The 17,167-nt window shown below is 50.6% G+C and overlaps 1 protein-coding gene across 1 annotated transcript in view; it reads left to right on the plus strand.

Annotated features, from left to right (window-relative positions):
- Positions 1-17,167, plus strand: part of LOC144729756 (integrin alpha-8-like) — a 132,160-nt gene that overhangs the window by 22,330 nt on the left and 92,663 nt on the right. The window contains exons 7-9 of the mRNA XM_078610223.1: positions 7,589-7,714; positions 15,106-15,150; positions 16,792-16,835. Of these exons, the coding sequence (XP_078466349.1) occupies positions 7,589-7,714; positions 15,106-15,150; positions 16,792-16,835 (215 nt within the window). The remainder of the gene's footprint in view (positions 1-7,588; positions 7,715-15,105; positions 15,151-16,791; positions 16,836-17,167) is intronic.

The following is a 17,167-nucleotide window of genomic DNA, read 5'->3' on the forward strand; positions in this document are numbered from 1 at the left end:
CCCAGTTTTTGCTGCACACGTGAGCGCATCACCCGCTCTCTGTACACTATTTAATACTAAACTATTTTTAGTTTACCAGGTAAGGCCCACTGAGCTATGTAGCTCCTTTTCAGAAGCAACCTGGCCACAAATGATAGCTCAACGAAGTGGCTTATCACGTGGAAATTGACATCAGCCAAATACTCTTAAACGCACGTTTCTAAGTGTGGAGGGAAACCCCGAAGGAAACGGAAAAAAATCTACGCGAGCACGGGGAGAGTGACATGAAAACTCCAAATATACAGCAGCAGCAGCAGACGTTCGGGTCGGGATCGAATCCACGACCTCCTGTGTACCCGGCGAGGTTGTTAACTACTCCTAGCCACCGCGGCGCCCAGCAAACGAGTGCAGGCTCGGAGCGAGAGTGCGTCAAAGATGGGGAGTCAACTTCTCGGTACACACACACACAAAATCAGAAAGCAGCGCGTGGGGGTGGGGGAGGCTGCAGCACGGAGCTGGCCTGGTTCCCGGGTGGTCGATGGTGGGAGTGATTGAAGCCCCGAGCGGGAGTGCTCGGCTCATCCGCGATGGAGGGCACGGCGAGGTTGTGACGGGGGAGGAGGGGAGAGGGCTCCTGCAGGCTCCCTCTCGGCGCCAGTCTTGGCAGCCCATTACAGTAATCTGTTTCTCATCTGACCAAATCAATCTGGCAGAGAATAATCATCGTCGTCATCATCGTAATCAGTATCTTAATTCATCATTCACAAGTCACCACATATGACTCTGTGCAGTACTTCCGGAGCACTGTTGCTTAAGCGGATGCTCTGGGACGGTGATTTTATTTCAAATATTTTGTTCCTTAGAAAATTGCTTGCAGTCGATGGAGCATAAGACGAACACGTTTTACACAATATGAAACAGTAATGCAGAAATACTTGAAGTTGCATGGCAATTTACATCAGGCAATGCTCTCCGGTGTTACCAGAAATTGGCAACCCCAATGCAGATTCCGTTGGCTGTATCAGGCAGCGAGACGATGGATTTGCTAATCCACCTGCAGACCACAGCAGGCGAGGTGTGGCAATCAGGGACGTTGTTTGACGTTCAAGTGGAGTCTCTTCACGTGAGACTCAGCAGCTCAGTGGCAACACGTGCTCGCTGATGTGGTTACTTTGCACATAGCTCTCGGGAGATGTAATTTTTCTATATCCAGACCGCACAGGATGCAATTAAATCCTTCATCATCACTGGTCAGTCCTCTAATCAGGTCACGAGGGATGATTTTTTAAAATTCACAAGTGGCCTGATATATGGTTTCCCAACAAAATTTACTCATCCTGAATAAAATGCCCGCATAATTCCAAAGCTTTTTTCCGTGGCTTTTAGATATCAATCGTATTAAGAGAGCTGATTCATTAAATGCGCTTTGGTAAATGTGGCCAAGAGGCAGCCGTGCAAAACATCCCAGCCCCCGCAGAACAGCCACGGTTACTTTATACGATTGCCACAAGGGAACGATGTTTCACGTCCGTCCATAATGTCGCTCGGGCAGGCATGGCTGTTTGCGAGAACTGTTCGTGGAGCTCAAACGACCCCACACCGCATCAGCTTGTTGTAATCTCGCACATCGATCTCTCGTCAATGGAGGAACACACGCACGCACGGGCAATGAAATTCGCCCCGGTCACATGAAAGCGGGCGGCAGCCAACTTGTGTGGTATTTCCACGCAAATTTTTAACGGCGGAAAAAAAAAATATCACCGTACGGCAGAAAATCACTGGACACACGCAATCACTCGACGCACACACACAATCACTATCTACGCAGATTGACGCAGCAAACACGGCCTCACAACGTGCAATAATGGAGTCAAAACTATGCCCCCGTATACCACAACAACAGCAACGAGACATCATTGCAAGCAATTGGTCAAAACGCAGCATCCTGTTGACGTGGGAAGTGAAAACCCCTGGATGTCACTTCGCTTGTGCTGATTCCGGAGAGTTCGCTGACAGCGTGAGCCCCGATATGAAAAATCTTAAATCTGATGGAATGATACGGCAGTTAAATAACCGCGCTATCTTTCTATTTTAACAATGCCATAATTTTGTTTATCTTGACAAAATGAACTACGCCGGGCTGTCGATCGCGCCTATAATAAATAGTTGCGTTTATCCTACACACTTGTGTGTGCACTCTATGTTGAACTTCTTTCGCACCGTACGTAGCCAACCGTGATCGTTATCGGTGGTGCGGGAGAAGGACGACAAAGTAACACGTGACCCACCCCCGCAACTCACTCTGTGAATATATTCCTGCCAGCACGATTTTTTGCCGCGGACACAAACCACGGTGCTTAACAGAGGTTTTGTTGTTGTTGTTGTTGTTGTTGGGTAAGATCGCGTAAAAATATAAATGTGTCGCTAAACCCGCCGCCACCCGACACAGCCCATTAGTAAGGTTTGTCTCGTAAACAAAACGTTGGCCAATTCGTTACTAGTTACAGCAAATCCGAGAACGACGTTTCGCCAGTAAATACAACCGGCATCATCAGGCGACAGCCAGATCTGTGGAGAAATCGTCCCGTTTCGTTCCTTAAATCGAGGGGTCCGATGTGACGACGTCGTTTGCGACGAGTCCCTTCGCCTGCGAAGGTGTTGGTCGCGAATGCCCACGTGTCAAACTGACAAACCCACGGTGACTCGAAGGTGTTGGTCGCGAATGCCCACGTGTCAAACTGACAAACCCACGGTGACTCGCGTCTCTGCTCGCTGATCCCTGAGATCAACTTCGGTGTGCTCTGGTGGCGATGACGCGTCGCAGACGTACACTTGACTTTCACGTGAAACAAGTTTGACTCTTATTTTTTTTTCGCTGAAGACGTGTGTGCAAATCAACGCGTTATAAGTAGACGTTATAAAGCAAGCACCCTGATATATTGCAAAATTTACGATCTACATTTTAATTTATGTCAAAATCCTGCAGTGCTATTGTTCTAAGTTACAAATCACGTCTCTGGGTATTATTTATTTTCTATCTTGCCGGTAACAAATCATCTCCCATATGCTTTCATTTTTCTTTCATAGTAGTTTTTTTCCCTTCCCCGCATTACGGACTTGAACAGTTCACGAAAATCACGGACAGACGTTTATCTGAAGTTGTTTGGATAGAAAAAGACGTGTTGTGTTTGACACCACATAGTGCATTAAACAATTGTGTTCCTAAGACGTTTTCTCACTTAAGAAACCCTATCAGCAGCGTCTCAATCGAGGAAACAGGGGGGGGACTGTCTTGTAATTGGCGTGGCAGGCATGTGGATTTGTGTGGATTTGCTGTGGGCCTATAGCTGCCACTAAGGTGGGATCGCCTCTGTGCCCTGACCTGTCACTGAGATTCCACCCTTTGAGGGCAGCGAGGTCGAGGAAAATTAAGTAACTGTGAAATGCGAGGCATGCCCAGGGCCTTTGATTTCTGTTCTGTTTTTCAAATCATTAATGTTTGTGTTTGGCGTTTGAAGGCTTCACGGTGGCGTTTATTGATTCTCTTGTGTTGCTTCTGCCTCAGTGTGGAACCAATTTTAAAAGAAATACAAAGTGACGGTGTGAAATACGTAAATTCCGTATGTTATGGACCTGTTAAAACCACTTTCACAATTCTCTTTGAATAGAGCAATGGACAAAAAAACACAACCCATTTCACGCCCCCAAAATATTATTGTATTTCCCCTTCACATTATATTTATTTTTAAAAGTGGCTCGATAATTTCAGCAAAATGTACTTTTAATAACATCACCACACAAATGGACGTTATATTGCAGGTCACGTACTCACCGCTGTTGTGACAATTTGGCTGTAAAGCCAACAAGTTAAGTAGCGCGCTCCTTCTCTGGTAAAGGTCGTTTCTCACATCGGCCACGAAGCAGCTTGAATTCGTAGCCACCGTGGCTGTGAATATGCGCAGTACCGGATTAAGCTAGTGCTGATTCTCTAGCATATGTTATAAAGGGGCCCTTACTTAAAAGAAAACACACAAATATTAAAACACAATTTCTTTACTTGCATAGTCAATTGTATTTTTTCACTTGCTATACAGCCAGACAATATGACAAATCGCTAACCTTAAACACCCAGTGGTTCATACAAGTCGAAGGCAGTATAGTACTAGAGTAATAGAGCAAGTGCAGAATCACTGAGCCGGAATTGATAGCTTGAAAGCATTTAGCGCGGGGCCCTTGAAAGTGCGGGACCCGTAGCGTACGTAGCTACTTTTGCTACTAGGATATGCGGCCACGGGTAGCAGAGGATGCGGCATGCAGATATGTGAGTGCACGTGGTCGTTTCCGCGGGCCGTGGCTCGCACAGCCAGAATTGAGATCAAATACGACGAATCGCGTGGGACAGACGAGGGTTTCTTGAATGATATTTCTCATGAAGCCCTACGAGAGAGGGCTTGTTCTGATACGCCAGTCAACTCAAAACCCTCTTAACAGTATCAAGTCGAGAGTTGTCTTGTTTGAGGACTGGGTTATGTCTGACCCTCTTGCCTCTGTGTTTCATTGTCACCCCTGTTGTCTCCATTTAAACTAAAACATCAGAACTGTGCAGTATCTTGCGATAAAGTTCCACACAGCAATACCGATGTAACAGAACTCGTTACAAATCAATTCCTGGTGAGGCCCACTGCGACATTTTTTTTCAGAAGTGACCTGGCCACAAATGATAGCTCAAAGAAGTGGCTTATCACGTGTAAATGTATAGCAGCCAAATTCTCTAAACGCATTTATCTAAATATGGAGGGGAAAACCGGGAGACCCGGAGAAAAGTCCACGCGACCACTGGCAGAACATGGAAACTCCAAATATACAGCAGGCGTCTAGGTTGGGAGCAAACCCACGACCTCCTGTATACCAAGCGAGGTAGTTAACATCTCGCTTACCGTGGCTAGTTTTCAGGGTTTGGTTCCGGATTCTTCAACCCACGCGAGCACGGAGAGAGAGAGAGAACACGCAAACTCCAAACTTAGTCTCCCATCACCACCACTTCTACGCTCGGCGATGCTTTGAACCCCCTCGCGATGTTCCGAGCCCCACCTGCCTGTTGACCCCGCCGTGTTACTCGTCCCCTTGCTGGCCCGCCGCGCAAGCCGCTTTGAAACCTCACGCTCGCACCGTTCGGTAGGATTTCACAAGAACACGGCGGCGGCGGTGGCAGTAGCGGCAGTGCCGGATTCTCCCAGTAGCACAAGTAGTTACACATGCTACGGGCCCCACACTTTCAAGGGACCCGCACTAAATGCTTTCAAGCTATCAATTCCGGTTCAGTGATTTTGCACTTGCTTTATTACTATAGTACTATGCTGCCTTCGACTTTTATGAACGACTGGGTGTTTAAGGTTAGCGATTTGTCGTATTATCTGGCTGTATAGCAAATGAAAAAATGCAATGACTTTACTATGCAAGTTTAAATTAAGTGTTTTAATATTTATGTATTTAAAAAAAAAAATTAGGGCCCCTTTGTAAGATATGCTACAGGCCCCGGACTAGCTTAATCTGGCACTGAGTCGCGTTGGTGGCGTGGCCACGCGCGTGCGTCTCTCCGCGCACCGCAGCTCGAGGCGTGCGAGCGACGTTACTCATCGCCGGTCGGCTACCGCCGTAAAGAACCAGGTCCTAAACGTTTCCAACATTAAACTTAACTTCGCGATGAGGACGCAATCACCCCCAATATGCGGTGGCCCGGGCGGCTCGTGGGGTAAACGCCACTGAGTTAAGCACCGCTGAGAGCTCCGGTTTAAATTCAGGCAATTAGCCATGATGATGATGACGACTTCTTGTTGATGGAGCACCCTCCTCTACGCCGGGACGTCTTAGCACTTTATACACGATAAGCGACTTACATCGCATCTCATCTCACACGATGGAAGGGGCACCCCCAGTGGCAGTCGTCCCTGTGTGGCACAAGGTGACCCGGCACGTGGCCTGCTTGCAGGGAGCGATGCTGGCGAAGACGACAATCGACGAGGAAGCGTTCCTTTGAATAAGAGGCCACAGTGCTCCAGCTTGTGTTGTAGGTGTTCATATTCCCTGCCGCCCTCCGTGTATCATCCAGGACAGATCATGTTCTACTTTATTGTACTTCATATTGCTTCGTGTGCTTCATTGCATGGCCCGCGAGCCACTGGCTGCCCCTGGTGGCCTTTAGCGCGGTCCCTGACGTGAGCTCCCGACAATAGACAACACGTGAACACCCCCCCCCCCATCATCATCATCGTGCTGCTGTCAAACCACAACGGTTTAAAATGTGTGGCGGCCCTCATACTTGATGATGTCCCATCGGCGAAAGTTTCCCTCCGCCGAAAATTAGCCAAGAACACTGATTCATAAAGTGTATCAAATCGCAGCAATGGAGGAGAGGCATTAATTTATTGTCAACTTGATGCCAGCTCAGGAGAGACTCGCGTAGCTCAGCTGACGACCACAGACATTCCTCTCGCTCTACCGCTCTGTCGTCTTATTCACACCACTCTCCTCCTCATCACCACGACATCTCCTCGGATCGCCAGCTCCGCCGTGAGGCGTAAATAACCGGCCCTGTCCCTCTTTGTGGTCAGAACTCGCTGTCCAAACGCAACCAAACAAGCACGGCGACTATTGCCGCAAACACGTGGACGGCTTTTTTTGGAGAGAGAGAGAAAAATAAACCCACAGTGGTTCCGCTGTAGGCTGCGTCTCCCTTCCATGCCTTGCCCATGGTCTCTCTCCCGGCTAGCAACGCTCCACCCACGAGTCACAATCAGCGGGGGTTGTGATTCGGTTCAAGAATCAATGCTTGTTCTTGTCGCGGCACACGTAAGAGTCTACGGTGGCTTCAGGGATCCAGGATGTACTGGGGGCTAACACGTGTCCCGGGCAGCGCTTGTTAGCATCCCCATGACAAACAGGGATCCCTTGCACACGGGAATCTGCCCCTAAACGACGCCTGTGCCAGCAGCCCACACGCTGCTTGCTGACTAAAGGAGTATTTTACTCTCGTTATAATGCTAATTATAATACCGTACTTATTGTCGTTGTTATTGTTGTTGTTCTGATGCGTGAGGGGCAGTGATCATTACCATTTACGGACTTTCAGCCAGTGGTTGAAATTTGACAATCGCCCTCGGTGATTTAAAAAAACAATAAGAAGCTGCTGGTCGCGCAACGCGTGGCGCGCACCGCTCCACCAGCACGTGATGAATATCTTTAAACGGCCCTGGGCCTCCTCCTCTAGGCCGACTCGGACTTAAACCGAGAGCCTGGTGCGGTGTGTGCCACGTGCTGATCGTGTGGTGTGTGTGGGGTGTAAACATCAGCCCCTGGGGAGGCAAAGGCCGACCGGCCGGCCGGGGGTGGTGCTGGCCAGACAATGGCCCTCGTTTTCCCCGTGTCGGCCTTAATTAGTTGCTCGTTAACGGTACAGCACTTGCCCCTAACAGCCTGCGGAGGCTACCTGGGGGTGGTGGTGGTGGGGAGGGGGGGGGGGTAACCTTTGTCTTTGTTTCTAGTTCCTCGTGGGAGATGTCCCCCGGGGCCGTTTGAACCGACGGTGGCGATTGTTGTCGGCCGTGTTCAGGGCAGCTGATCGCGGCCCCTCTGCGCGCGGTGCTGGGCAGCCACAACGAGACGTACATCAACCAGGCGGTGCAGGGGGAGACGCAGAGCCGGGCGCGGCAGTCCTCGCACGACGACAGCTACATGGGTGAGTGTCGCGGTGTGACGGACCCTCACATGGGTGAGTGTCGCGGTGTGACGGACCCCCACACGGGTGAGTGTGACGACCCCCCATGTCGCCTACCCACGTGGGGCCGTTTCTCTTCCATCCAGACAAACAGAATTACAGATAATTGGCGTCTTGGACACTCCGAGTTAGCGTAATGCATGGCCAGGCCACGGCAAGCCTACATGCAGCGCCTCTGCATTCATCACAACGCCCGTGACCTTCTGTTTACGGACAACGGTGATGGATACATTAGGCGAGGGAGATTAACGGTAGTAATGAGTGCGGGGCCCAATGTTATCGAGACTTCTCTGGATCGCAGGCTTTTTAAGTGGTCGCTCCCAAGGAACCAAAAAGGAATGTCCTTTTTGAAACATGTGGTGCCATTAAAACGCGTCCCTGCCCTCGTGGCCTCGGCGGTCGCGATTAGTAAATTCAACAAACAATCTTCCCCCCTTTCCGCCGTTTCTGCTTTCCGCATGCTTGCTCTTAAACAACGGCCATTCATCTGTAAAATAAACCGACAAACTCCGGTAGGTGATCGCGCGCGCCGCTATGCTCGCGTTCTTTTTTTTTACCTGCAGAGTCCCGGTGGAGAAGCGGAGATACAAGGACGACTCTTATTTACGAACGAGTTAGATTCACAGAGGTCTGTTCCTAAGTCGATGTATTCGTAATTCCAACTTTACCCCTGTCGATTCAAAACGTGTTGTACGGCATGTACACTAAACACTTCAAAAGTTGTATAATCTCCTGTAGATGTAGATGCCGCTGGTTCTTCACGTTCTGCAGATGTATATGCCACCACCGCCATCTGTTGCACAGCGGTTGAACTTACGACTTTCAGTCAGAAACAGGCAACTGGACGTACGGGACGGGTTTGTCCGTATCTCTGAAAGTTCGTAAGTCGAGTGTTCGTAAGTAGAGGAGTGTCTGTATTGTGTCGCACACGGAGTGCGGGAGGCTGGCAGTGAGAATCTCTCTCATTGCTAGTCGAGTGAGCCAACGCCCACCGGGAGGCGGAGGCTCAGACTGCCACCGATGGAACTCTAAACGACGACAGGGAAATGCAATTGAGATGATTGATAACCAAATGACAAGAGTTTCCACTTCAAGCGGAAACGTTTTGGCTCAAGGTATTGTTGCCCGATTGGTGGTGGTGGTGCAGTCGTAAACACTTGTGCCTCACAGTAGGAAGGGTTTCCTGTGTTCAATTCCCGATCAGTCGCTCTCTCACTACGTTTCCTCCTGCCTGAGCAGTCCGCCTGCTGTATTGTTCCACCTGAAGACGATGGCTTGTGTTGCTATCGAAACGTCGTGATCTATTAGTTATTTTTCTATCTACGTGACTTTACCGAAATAACCAAATAGTATGAATTCCTGCAGTCACGAAAGCTTCAAATCAAGATTGTAAAAGCTTCCTCAACTAGACAAATTGACAGGGTGGCTTTATTTCAATGTTTGCCCTTCCTTATCTTGTACATCACTCGTTACACGTGGGACATTGCCCAGTCGCAGTGATTTCTGCAACTCGGCAGCCACACGCGTGTGAGCGAGCACAGCGTGGAGCTTGGAACGGACGTTGCCTCACGTTCCACGCCACTCTGCGGGGGGATCGGAGCCCCCTGTAGTGACACAATAAGCGCTGTCAGCCAGAGCGTTACAACACGCAGCACCGCAAGCGCACGTTGTGTACACAACTATTAAAACTAAACTCTATAGCTCTTTTTCAAAAGCGACCTGTCCACAGATGATAGCTCAACGAAGTGGCTTATCACGTGGAAATTTGTAGCAGCCAAATACTCTGAATGCGTGATATTGATTCTAAATGTGGAGGGAAAAACTGGAGGACCCGGAGAAAAATCCACACGGACCACACGGAGAGAGAGAGAAAGAGACACCGCAAACTCCAAATATGCAGCAGGCGTTCAGTGTCGGGATCGGACCCACGGCCTCCTGTGCATTAGGCGAGGTAGTTAACGTCTCGCCGCCGCGGGCCCACAACGCCTGCCCCGCTTAACAACGAGCGCTCGGAGCGGCGGCCGTGCCTCTGCGCCGACCGAACAGAGGCCGCCATTATAGAGCTCGCCGACACGCAGGCCGCCCTCTCGCTCAGGGGGCCCGGCGGCGCGGCCCCTCAGCCGCCGCCGCCGCTGCCGCCGCCGCGGATGTGAAGGATGAACGCCTCCTGACAGCGAGGCGAACGAACATTGTTGCCGCCGATCAATGGCCAATGGTCGGTTCAGGTTCATTCATTCCTAACCATTGGGTATAACTGGCCGAGAGCCTGTTTAGCCTATTTGGACCACAAGGCTCTCTTGAAGCCGCGCCAGGGATACGGGTTCGGTGGAGGTGACGGGGTCAGACTCCCAAGGGCCTCGACGCTCGTACGGTTGTCGGGGGGTGCGGGGGGGGTGTTCATCGCCAATGACGGCAGCCCTGAGCCAGTGATGGAAATTACACATTCCTATGGCGGGGTGTCAAGTGTTTCCCACAATGTTAGAACTGGCCGATACTAAAGTTACGTAGCAGGGTGGTGACACTCGTGTCTCGCAGCAAGAAGGGCCTGGGTTCGATTTCTGACTCGTATACAAGAATCATTAAACATGTTGACGATAGCATTCGGAGAGAGGCCATTCACTGTTATTTATTTCGCTCAATCCTAACAAAGGTTTGGGGTGGAGTGAAACGATTTGTTGAAATTGATGCGATTACATTTCATGACGATGCCCCAAATTTAACTTTAATCTAGTCGATCGTTGTGAACATAATTGTCGCGAGCATCCCTGAAGTGCGCTGTTTCCTCTCTCTCCCTCACGGTGCTCTCACTGAGGGTGTAGACCGTGTATTATATATTTGGACGCATGCAGAGATTTTTGTAACCAAGAAGGGCCTGGGTTGGATTCAGGACCTGGGCGCCTATCTGTGTGGAGTTTGCATGTTCCCTCTCCCCCTGTTCTGCGTGGGTTTCCTCCGGGTTCTCCAGATTCCTCCCATTGCTAATATAATACACAATGTAACTGAACTGGTACTGACAAAAACAAGACGATGCTGAAAATGTACACCGCAAATTCCCCAACTGGTATTGGCCAAAACATCCCAATTTCGGAAAAAAATTACCTGCACATTGCTCAATTGGGACCACACGCAGCAACATCCACCCCGCGGCTATGAACACTTGGCAGGACCCTCCTGTGAAAGAGTCCTGAGACTCACCGAGGCGTTTCGGGATGTAACCGAGTGGAGTAGTCGTAGGGAAAGTGAATTGGCCGTGACGACCGAGAGAACGGTGCGAGTTCAGAACCCCAATTGGGTGCCAACTCGGCCCTTCGAACATTCGGGGGGGTCCGTAAATGAGTGCCACTTCGTGGGAAGCCAACAGTGGCTACCCTACGGATAGACTCACGCCCGCCATAGGAATGTGGATTTTCCAACATTGGCTCAGAGGCTATAAACACGCGATGAGCGCCATGCCATGGTTCATTTGAGCAGAAATGAGCTGCCTTAAAAAAAAAAACTATGTCATAACAGTTAAGCTGTACTCGCGTATATCGTAAAATATTAAGTAGTTGGATATGCTATATATCTAAGGGTCTCAGAAAGTCTTTACTAGGAAGCAGCACAGCTTCATCACGCGCGGTGACTTGTGCAGACGTTTCATGCACACAGCCCAAGGTGCCGTTCGTCGCGTGCACCTCGCAGCGACTCCCGAAGAGGCAGACAGGAGGCGGGGCCAGCGAAATTCCCGTGGCCTCCTCAACAAAGCCCATCCCTACGTCTGCACAAGCAGCAGCAGCAGTAGCGATGAATGTTTTGACTGCTTTAGTATATTTCCTTAAACATGTCTAGCACGTTTTTCGCTCGGGGTATGCCGCGTATTTTCGCGCGCGTCTCATTGCTCGGCTCCACCGCCGGCTCTCCGTGGGGAGGGCAAGAATCCACTTCGTCTTTAAATTGCCACAGCGCTCGTTTTTCTTTTTTGTTCCAGGGAGTATGCACAGCAATGTGACGTTGCCAACACGGTAACTGTGTTGGAGATTCGGACGGTGATATCGAATTCTTTGAGGTAGAGATGGGGATGTTCAGACGAGGGGCATCGGCGTAGACCAGTGGTTCTTCTTCACCTGCGTGCACGCACCCCCTGGGGGTGCGAGATGCCCTTTCCTGGGGGTGCGAGTCACGGCCAGATGTTTTTAGAAGGTAAATCATCGAAACACAACTTAAGCACGGGTACGTGAATACAACTACTTCGTTTCATCAAGCCCCTACGTGTTAACATTGTGCCTTTATCAACCATTGAGAACCCAAGGGGTACAAGGCTGCGGCGAAGGTTAAGAACCACTGGCGCAGAGACAATCGTTGACATTGCAGTGCTCACCAGAGCACGTTGTGAAGCAGCGGTCAATGGAAAGCCTCTGCGCACGTGGCCCGTGCAATGCCCACGTGGCGCCTGCCCTCCGCACGCGTACGGGCTTAGCCGTCCCATGCTCCAACAAGCCTGGGGTGGGGGGGGGCAGTGCTTATTCCCGTTGTTGGTTCCGAGCGATTCGTGCCGACTCCATACGTCTCCGTTGAGAGCGAGTCCTCGGTGGAGACGGCCACTGCGGGGGTCACCGGTTCGTGAAGGGCGGTCGCTTGTTTCGCTCAGAGCCTCAAGTTCCATTTTGTTGTCGCGCAGACGTGAGCGTCGCTTATTGTACCAGCCACGCGACTCCACTCGGGGGGTTAGAGTTTGTGGTGGTGCGGTCCATGGTCTTACGAGCACGCTGCTTCACTCCATGAGCTACACTCTGGCCACAATGCTACGCTGGAACACGACTGTGTACGCACGATACAGTACCGTCTACTTTACTCGATAGTTTACTGCCGTGGCCTTATAAATTAAATGTTTATATGAAGCTAACGTTTTGGGCAATTGCCAGGGGAGGAAGAGACTTTGCCCAAAAATGTTATTCAGTTACAGGGCAGCGCGGTGATGATGATGATGGTGGTAATGGGTTTTCAGCCTGTGCTTCCACATCACTGCCAACGCGGCCGCGCGCTTCGTTTGACGCGTCTGGTTTTGCGCACACACGAGCGCGGAGCGCAAACGCCAGGTCAGTGTAGAAGATGTATGTGTGTATGTTGAACTTCTTTCGCATCGTACGTAGCCAACCGTGCTAATCAGGGTTTCCGGGGGGAAGGACAACAAACCGAACACAAAAGGCAGTTCTCTAAAGAAATGAGTTTTCAATCTAGATTTAAAAGCGCATAGTTCCAATGGAATCCAAATATTGGAAGGATAAACTAAACGGTGGGGAAAAGCCAAACAATTATCTATTTTGGTCGGCGCATCTTCACGTATTAAAAACAAAACTTATCAATGCACGCCAGGTCTACGTGGGGCAATGATACCTACTATTATTATTATTTCACTCAGATGTCAACTGGAAAATGAATTGCGATACGCGCCGGTGTCTGAGCCGTGAAGGGGCGGCCGCGAAAATGGCCAAACCACATGCGCCAACTTTCTGAGTCGGCTGACAGCGCAACTCCACCACGCTGCCCCCCCCCAACCCCCCCAACTCCACCACGCTGCCCCCCCCCACCCCCCGCGCTCAGCGCGGTCCAAGCGGGGGCACGGAGAGTGGAACGTGAATATGATCCCTCTCTTGGTTTCCTGTCCTCACTTTGAGAGAGCAGCCATTGGGCTTCTGTGTGTGTGTGCACGTTGAGCGAGCCCCGAGGACTAAACGCTCACTTCCCGCACGAGCAAAGTGCGGACCCGTGTCTCTGCACGCGTAACGCCCGGGATGGGAGTCGCGTGCAGCCTCGTGCGGGCAAAGCCTTGCGCCGCCTTGGGACGTACAGGCTGACCAGACGGCGGTGCAACCTTCCCTGTGTGTGGATTTCTTACAAGGTTAACAACAAATAACATGCAGCATTCACGAACGAAATAACTTTTCACTTAAATCTCTGGAGGCCCTCCAGCTGGCGGAGACCCCTGGGCTGCAGTCCCTGAAGCCCCCGTGCCTCGATCCGGCCCTGACGTGTACGTTGATCTTCTGTCGCACCGTGCATCGCCAGCCGTGCTCATCGGAGGTGCTGGGGGGAAGGACAACAAACGAATCACGTGAAGTTGGTTATAGAGAAATGAGTTTGTCGATCGAGATGATGATGATTTATAAGTGCACAGCTCCAGTGGCTTCCCGATATCGGAAGGAAGGGCATTCCAGGCGGCCGCAGAAGCGCATCAGAAAGTCCTTGCGTGCAGTCCGGTGGTCGTAAGGACGGGGGCACACGCACCGGACGGGGGAGAGGGGTGTGATTACAGCCGAGTAGCCGGGGGATGGAGCGGTCTCCTTGGATGTTTACATCGTTGCGTTCGTGAATCCCGGCATGGCCAGTCTCAAGAAAAGTCGACTCTTCAATCGCCAGCGAAACGTCGTGAACTCAATTCGCAAATGTTGTGCGTTTGCTCTCCGACACACTGATGGTGCTGAAGTGGTCACTCGTTGTTGGCACGTTTTGTTCCACGTGACAAACCTCACGAACTGTCTGTGTCAGGTGGAATGTGGGTGCTTTACAACACATTTATACTTACGCGATCTAAACCCAACAAAATACGTTATGTTGAAGAAACGTAGGCGTTTGCAAACAAGCGAGATGATAAAAGTGACCGCCCTGACCACGCCCCTCCACTCGGGGTCTATGGAGGTTGAGTTTCTAAAAAAAGAGGCCGCAAGTGGCCACGTACGGCGCTCGCAGTCGACCCCCGGTGCTGTCACCGCAAGGGGTCCGAACCCCCAGGCGTGCACTAGCGGCGTGCGGCACCACCGCCGCCCCTCGGTGGTTCTTGTCGTCGTTCCCGTTCTCCTGTGAGCTTCGCAGGAGCCGCACATCCTCAGCCAACGCTGATCTTGTCAGAAAGCCCCCCCCCCCTCCTTACCCTCTCGTGTATCATGGATCCAACACTCGTGTATCCCGACATTCAGTTGCCCCGAGTGGAGTGCAACTACCAAAGGCAGGGCAGCCTCCCAGAGGCAATGAGGACCCACAGCAGGGAGCATGGCCCTGGGAATTGGTGACATCGCAAATGTGACCTCGGGGCAGATGGATCTCCAGTCGGTTCAATGAATACCACAAACCTTCCTCGGAGAGGATTGGATAATGTGCCACTTGCAAACCACGACTACTGATAAGATTCCATCGGCCCTGGGCTCATCCAACACAGACGCTGATTGCAGAGATTTGCACGGCGGCCTCCATTCCTTAAATTCGCGTGAACGTCACTTAAGTGCGCTGTCCATAAATAATGCAGATGCCATAAATGCCTCTAAATGTGGCTCCCTCGTTGGTCGATGCAGTGTTCATAACGTTTCCTTTTTGCACAGGGTACTCTGTGGCTGTTGGAGAATTTACTGGTGATTTGCAGCAAGGTAATTGCACTGCCACTGCTGACATATACGTTCATATGTATATAAGGTATTTATGTCTGTTATATTATTTGCACTGGACATTCTTTCTCTGCACAAAAGTAAACGTAGAAGTCAGTTCTACCTTTAAATGTGGCCCAGGGATAAGCACACGATTTGGTTTGAAAGTGGTCAGCGCACACTGCACACACACACCCACCCACCCACCACGAAGCAGAGTACACAGTCTGATTAGCTCCGTAATGGCTGTAAGGGAATCACAGCGGCAGCCGCATGCCTCACGTGACAGAGCTGATTTCACAAACCCCGTGACACTGTGCAGAGTCCTAGCCCCACTACTCTGTCGCTGCCACATCTTAGGTTTGAAAAACGCACGTGTTCAACCCGTGAATTCCAGTTTCTAAAATACGCTCACCTCTGTCCACCGGGCAATATAAATGGTAACACCACAGTCTGTAGATAAAGCGTGGGTAGCCCCACCTCTTACAAGACATCTGGCCACCGCGGAAGAGTAGACAAAGTGCCCCTGAGAGTGGCTGTCTAAGAACCTCATCGAGTGGAGGCCCTTCTGCCGGCGTGAAAATTTCCTGACTTTGTGGCAGTCTGGGTAAAAAGGTGAATAAATAAACGTGCAGGTTAGGGTCTGTTTCACTACCACCTATACCGTGAAACGGCATTCAGGTTCGTCGGCCTGATGGCCTTCTGGAACAATGTTTACTTACAGGAGCACTTCCCAACGCAGGCAAACGCTGCACTTGTGTTGACTTCATGAGTCTCATCAGCGACGTGTAGCTGATGTCCTGGGTTTGCCTGTTTAAGCAAATACTGCTGGGAAGCACTGTCTGAGATGGATCCATTGGCTGATGAACCTGAATGACTTTATAATTTCAGTGGTGAAGCGGACATTTATTTATGGATTCACGTTTCCAGTTTGAGAATTATAATATATTCCTATGGGCTTTTGGCTGATTAATGGACATTAAATGTTTTTTTTGTATTGATCAACTAAAATGTGTTATGTTACTCTTTTTAGAAATGTAATTATTGCCAAAATGAAAATACTGTAATATAATTTCCGAAGATCTACAATCTTGAACAAAATCTGCGGTATTCAATTATACTCTACATTTCAAGCGTGGCTCTCAGCATGGTCCCATAATTTAATGGCGTCAGATTTGCATTTTGGGTGGCAAGGTGGTGACATGGTGGTGGCAGGGTGGTGGCATGGTGGTAACATTCACGCCTCACACCAAGAAGGGCCTGGGTTCGATTTCGAACCCTGACGCCGTTCTGCGTGGAGTTTGTTTGTTCTCCTCCTGCTCTGCATGGATTTACTCCGGCTTCTCCAGTTTCCTACCAAAATGTAAAATAAAAACGTAGAAATGTAACTGATATTGGGCAAAACATGTCAATACTGAAAATGTATCCGAAAAAAAAATAACATCAATTGGGATACCACAAAGAAGCATCGCTCCCTCCTGCACAAACTTGGCAGGACCCTCCTGAAACGAAAAGTATTGAGACTCAGTGAGGCTTTCCACGTTCAGGGCAACACAGCGTTGAGTTGAGCATCCGGCCTGAGGTCTCTAGACGGATCTGGCTAACGACTCTGCACCGATGTCCCTCCCTATCCCTGCCCTGCAGAGTACGTGACAGGAGTCCCCAAGGGGTTGCGCTCCGTGGGATATGTAAGTATCCCGTGCCGCTGGCCTGGCCTTGGATCTTCACGTTGCTGAACGAGTCGGCAGCATTGCTTCCACCGTTGCCGTTAACATGCACAACGACGTCTCGAGACGCCGTGCCAACAGGGAGTGGACATCAACGTAGGGGGGTGGGGAACTTGGTAATGAAAATAAATTTGCAGTCGGTGGCTACAGCCAGCTGCGCCGTACGCACCAGACGCACCGACAAGGAACGTGAAACAAAAGCTGAAAGGCATGGGCACCACCGACAATGCCCTCACTGATGCTTCGTAGCCACTGCGCTGGGCAAATTTGACGGTTTAACGCTCACCCTTTCC

This window comes from Lampetra planeri, chromosome 2, assembly GCF_965212315.1.
Source record: "Lampetra planeri chromosome 2, kcLamPlan1.2.h2, whole genome shotgun sequence".
Lineage (NCBI taxonomy): Eukaryota > Metazoa > Chordata > Hyperoartia > Petromyzontiformes > Petromyzontidae > Lampetra > Lampetra planeri.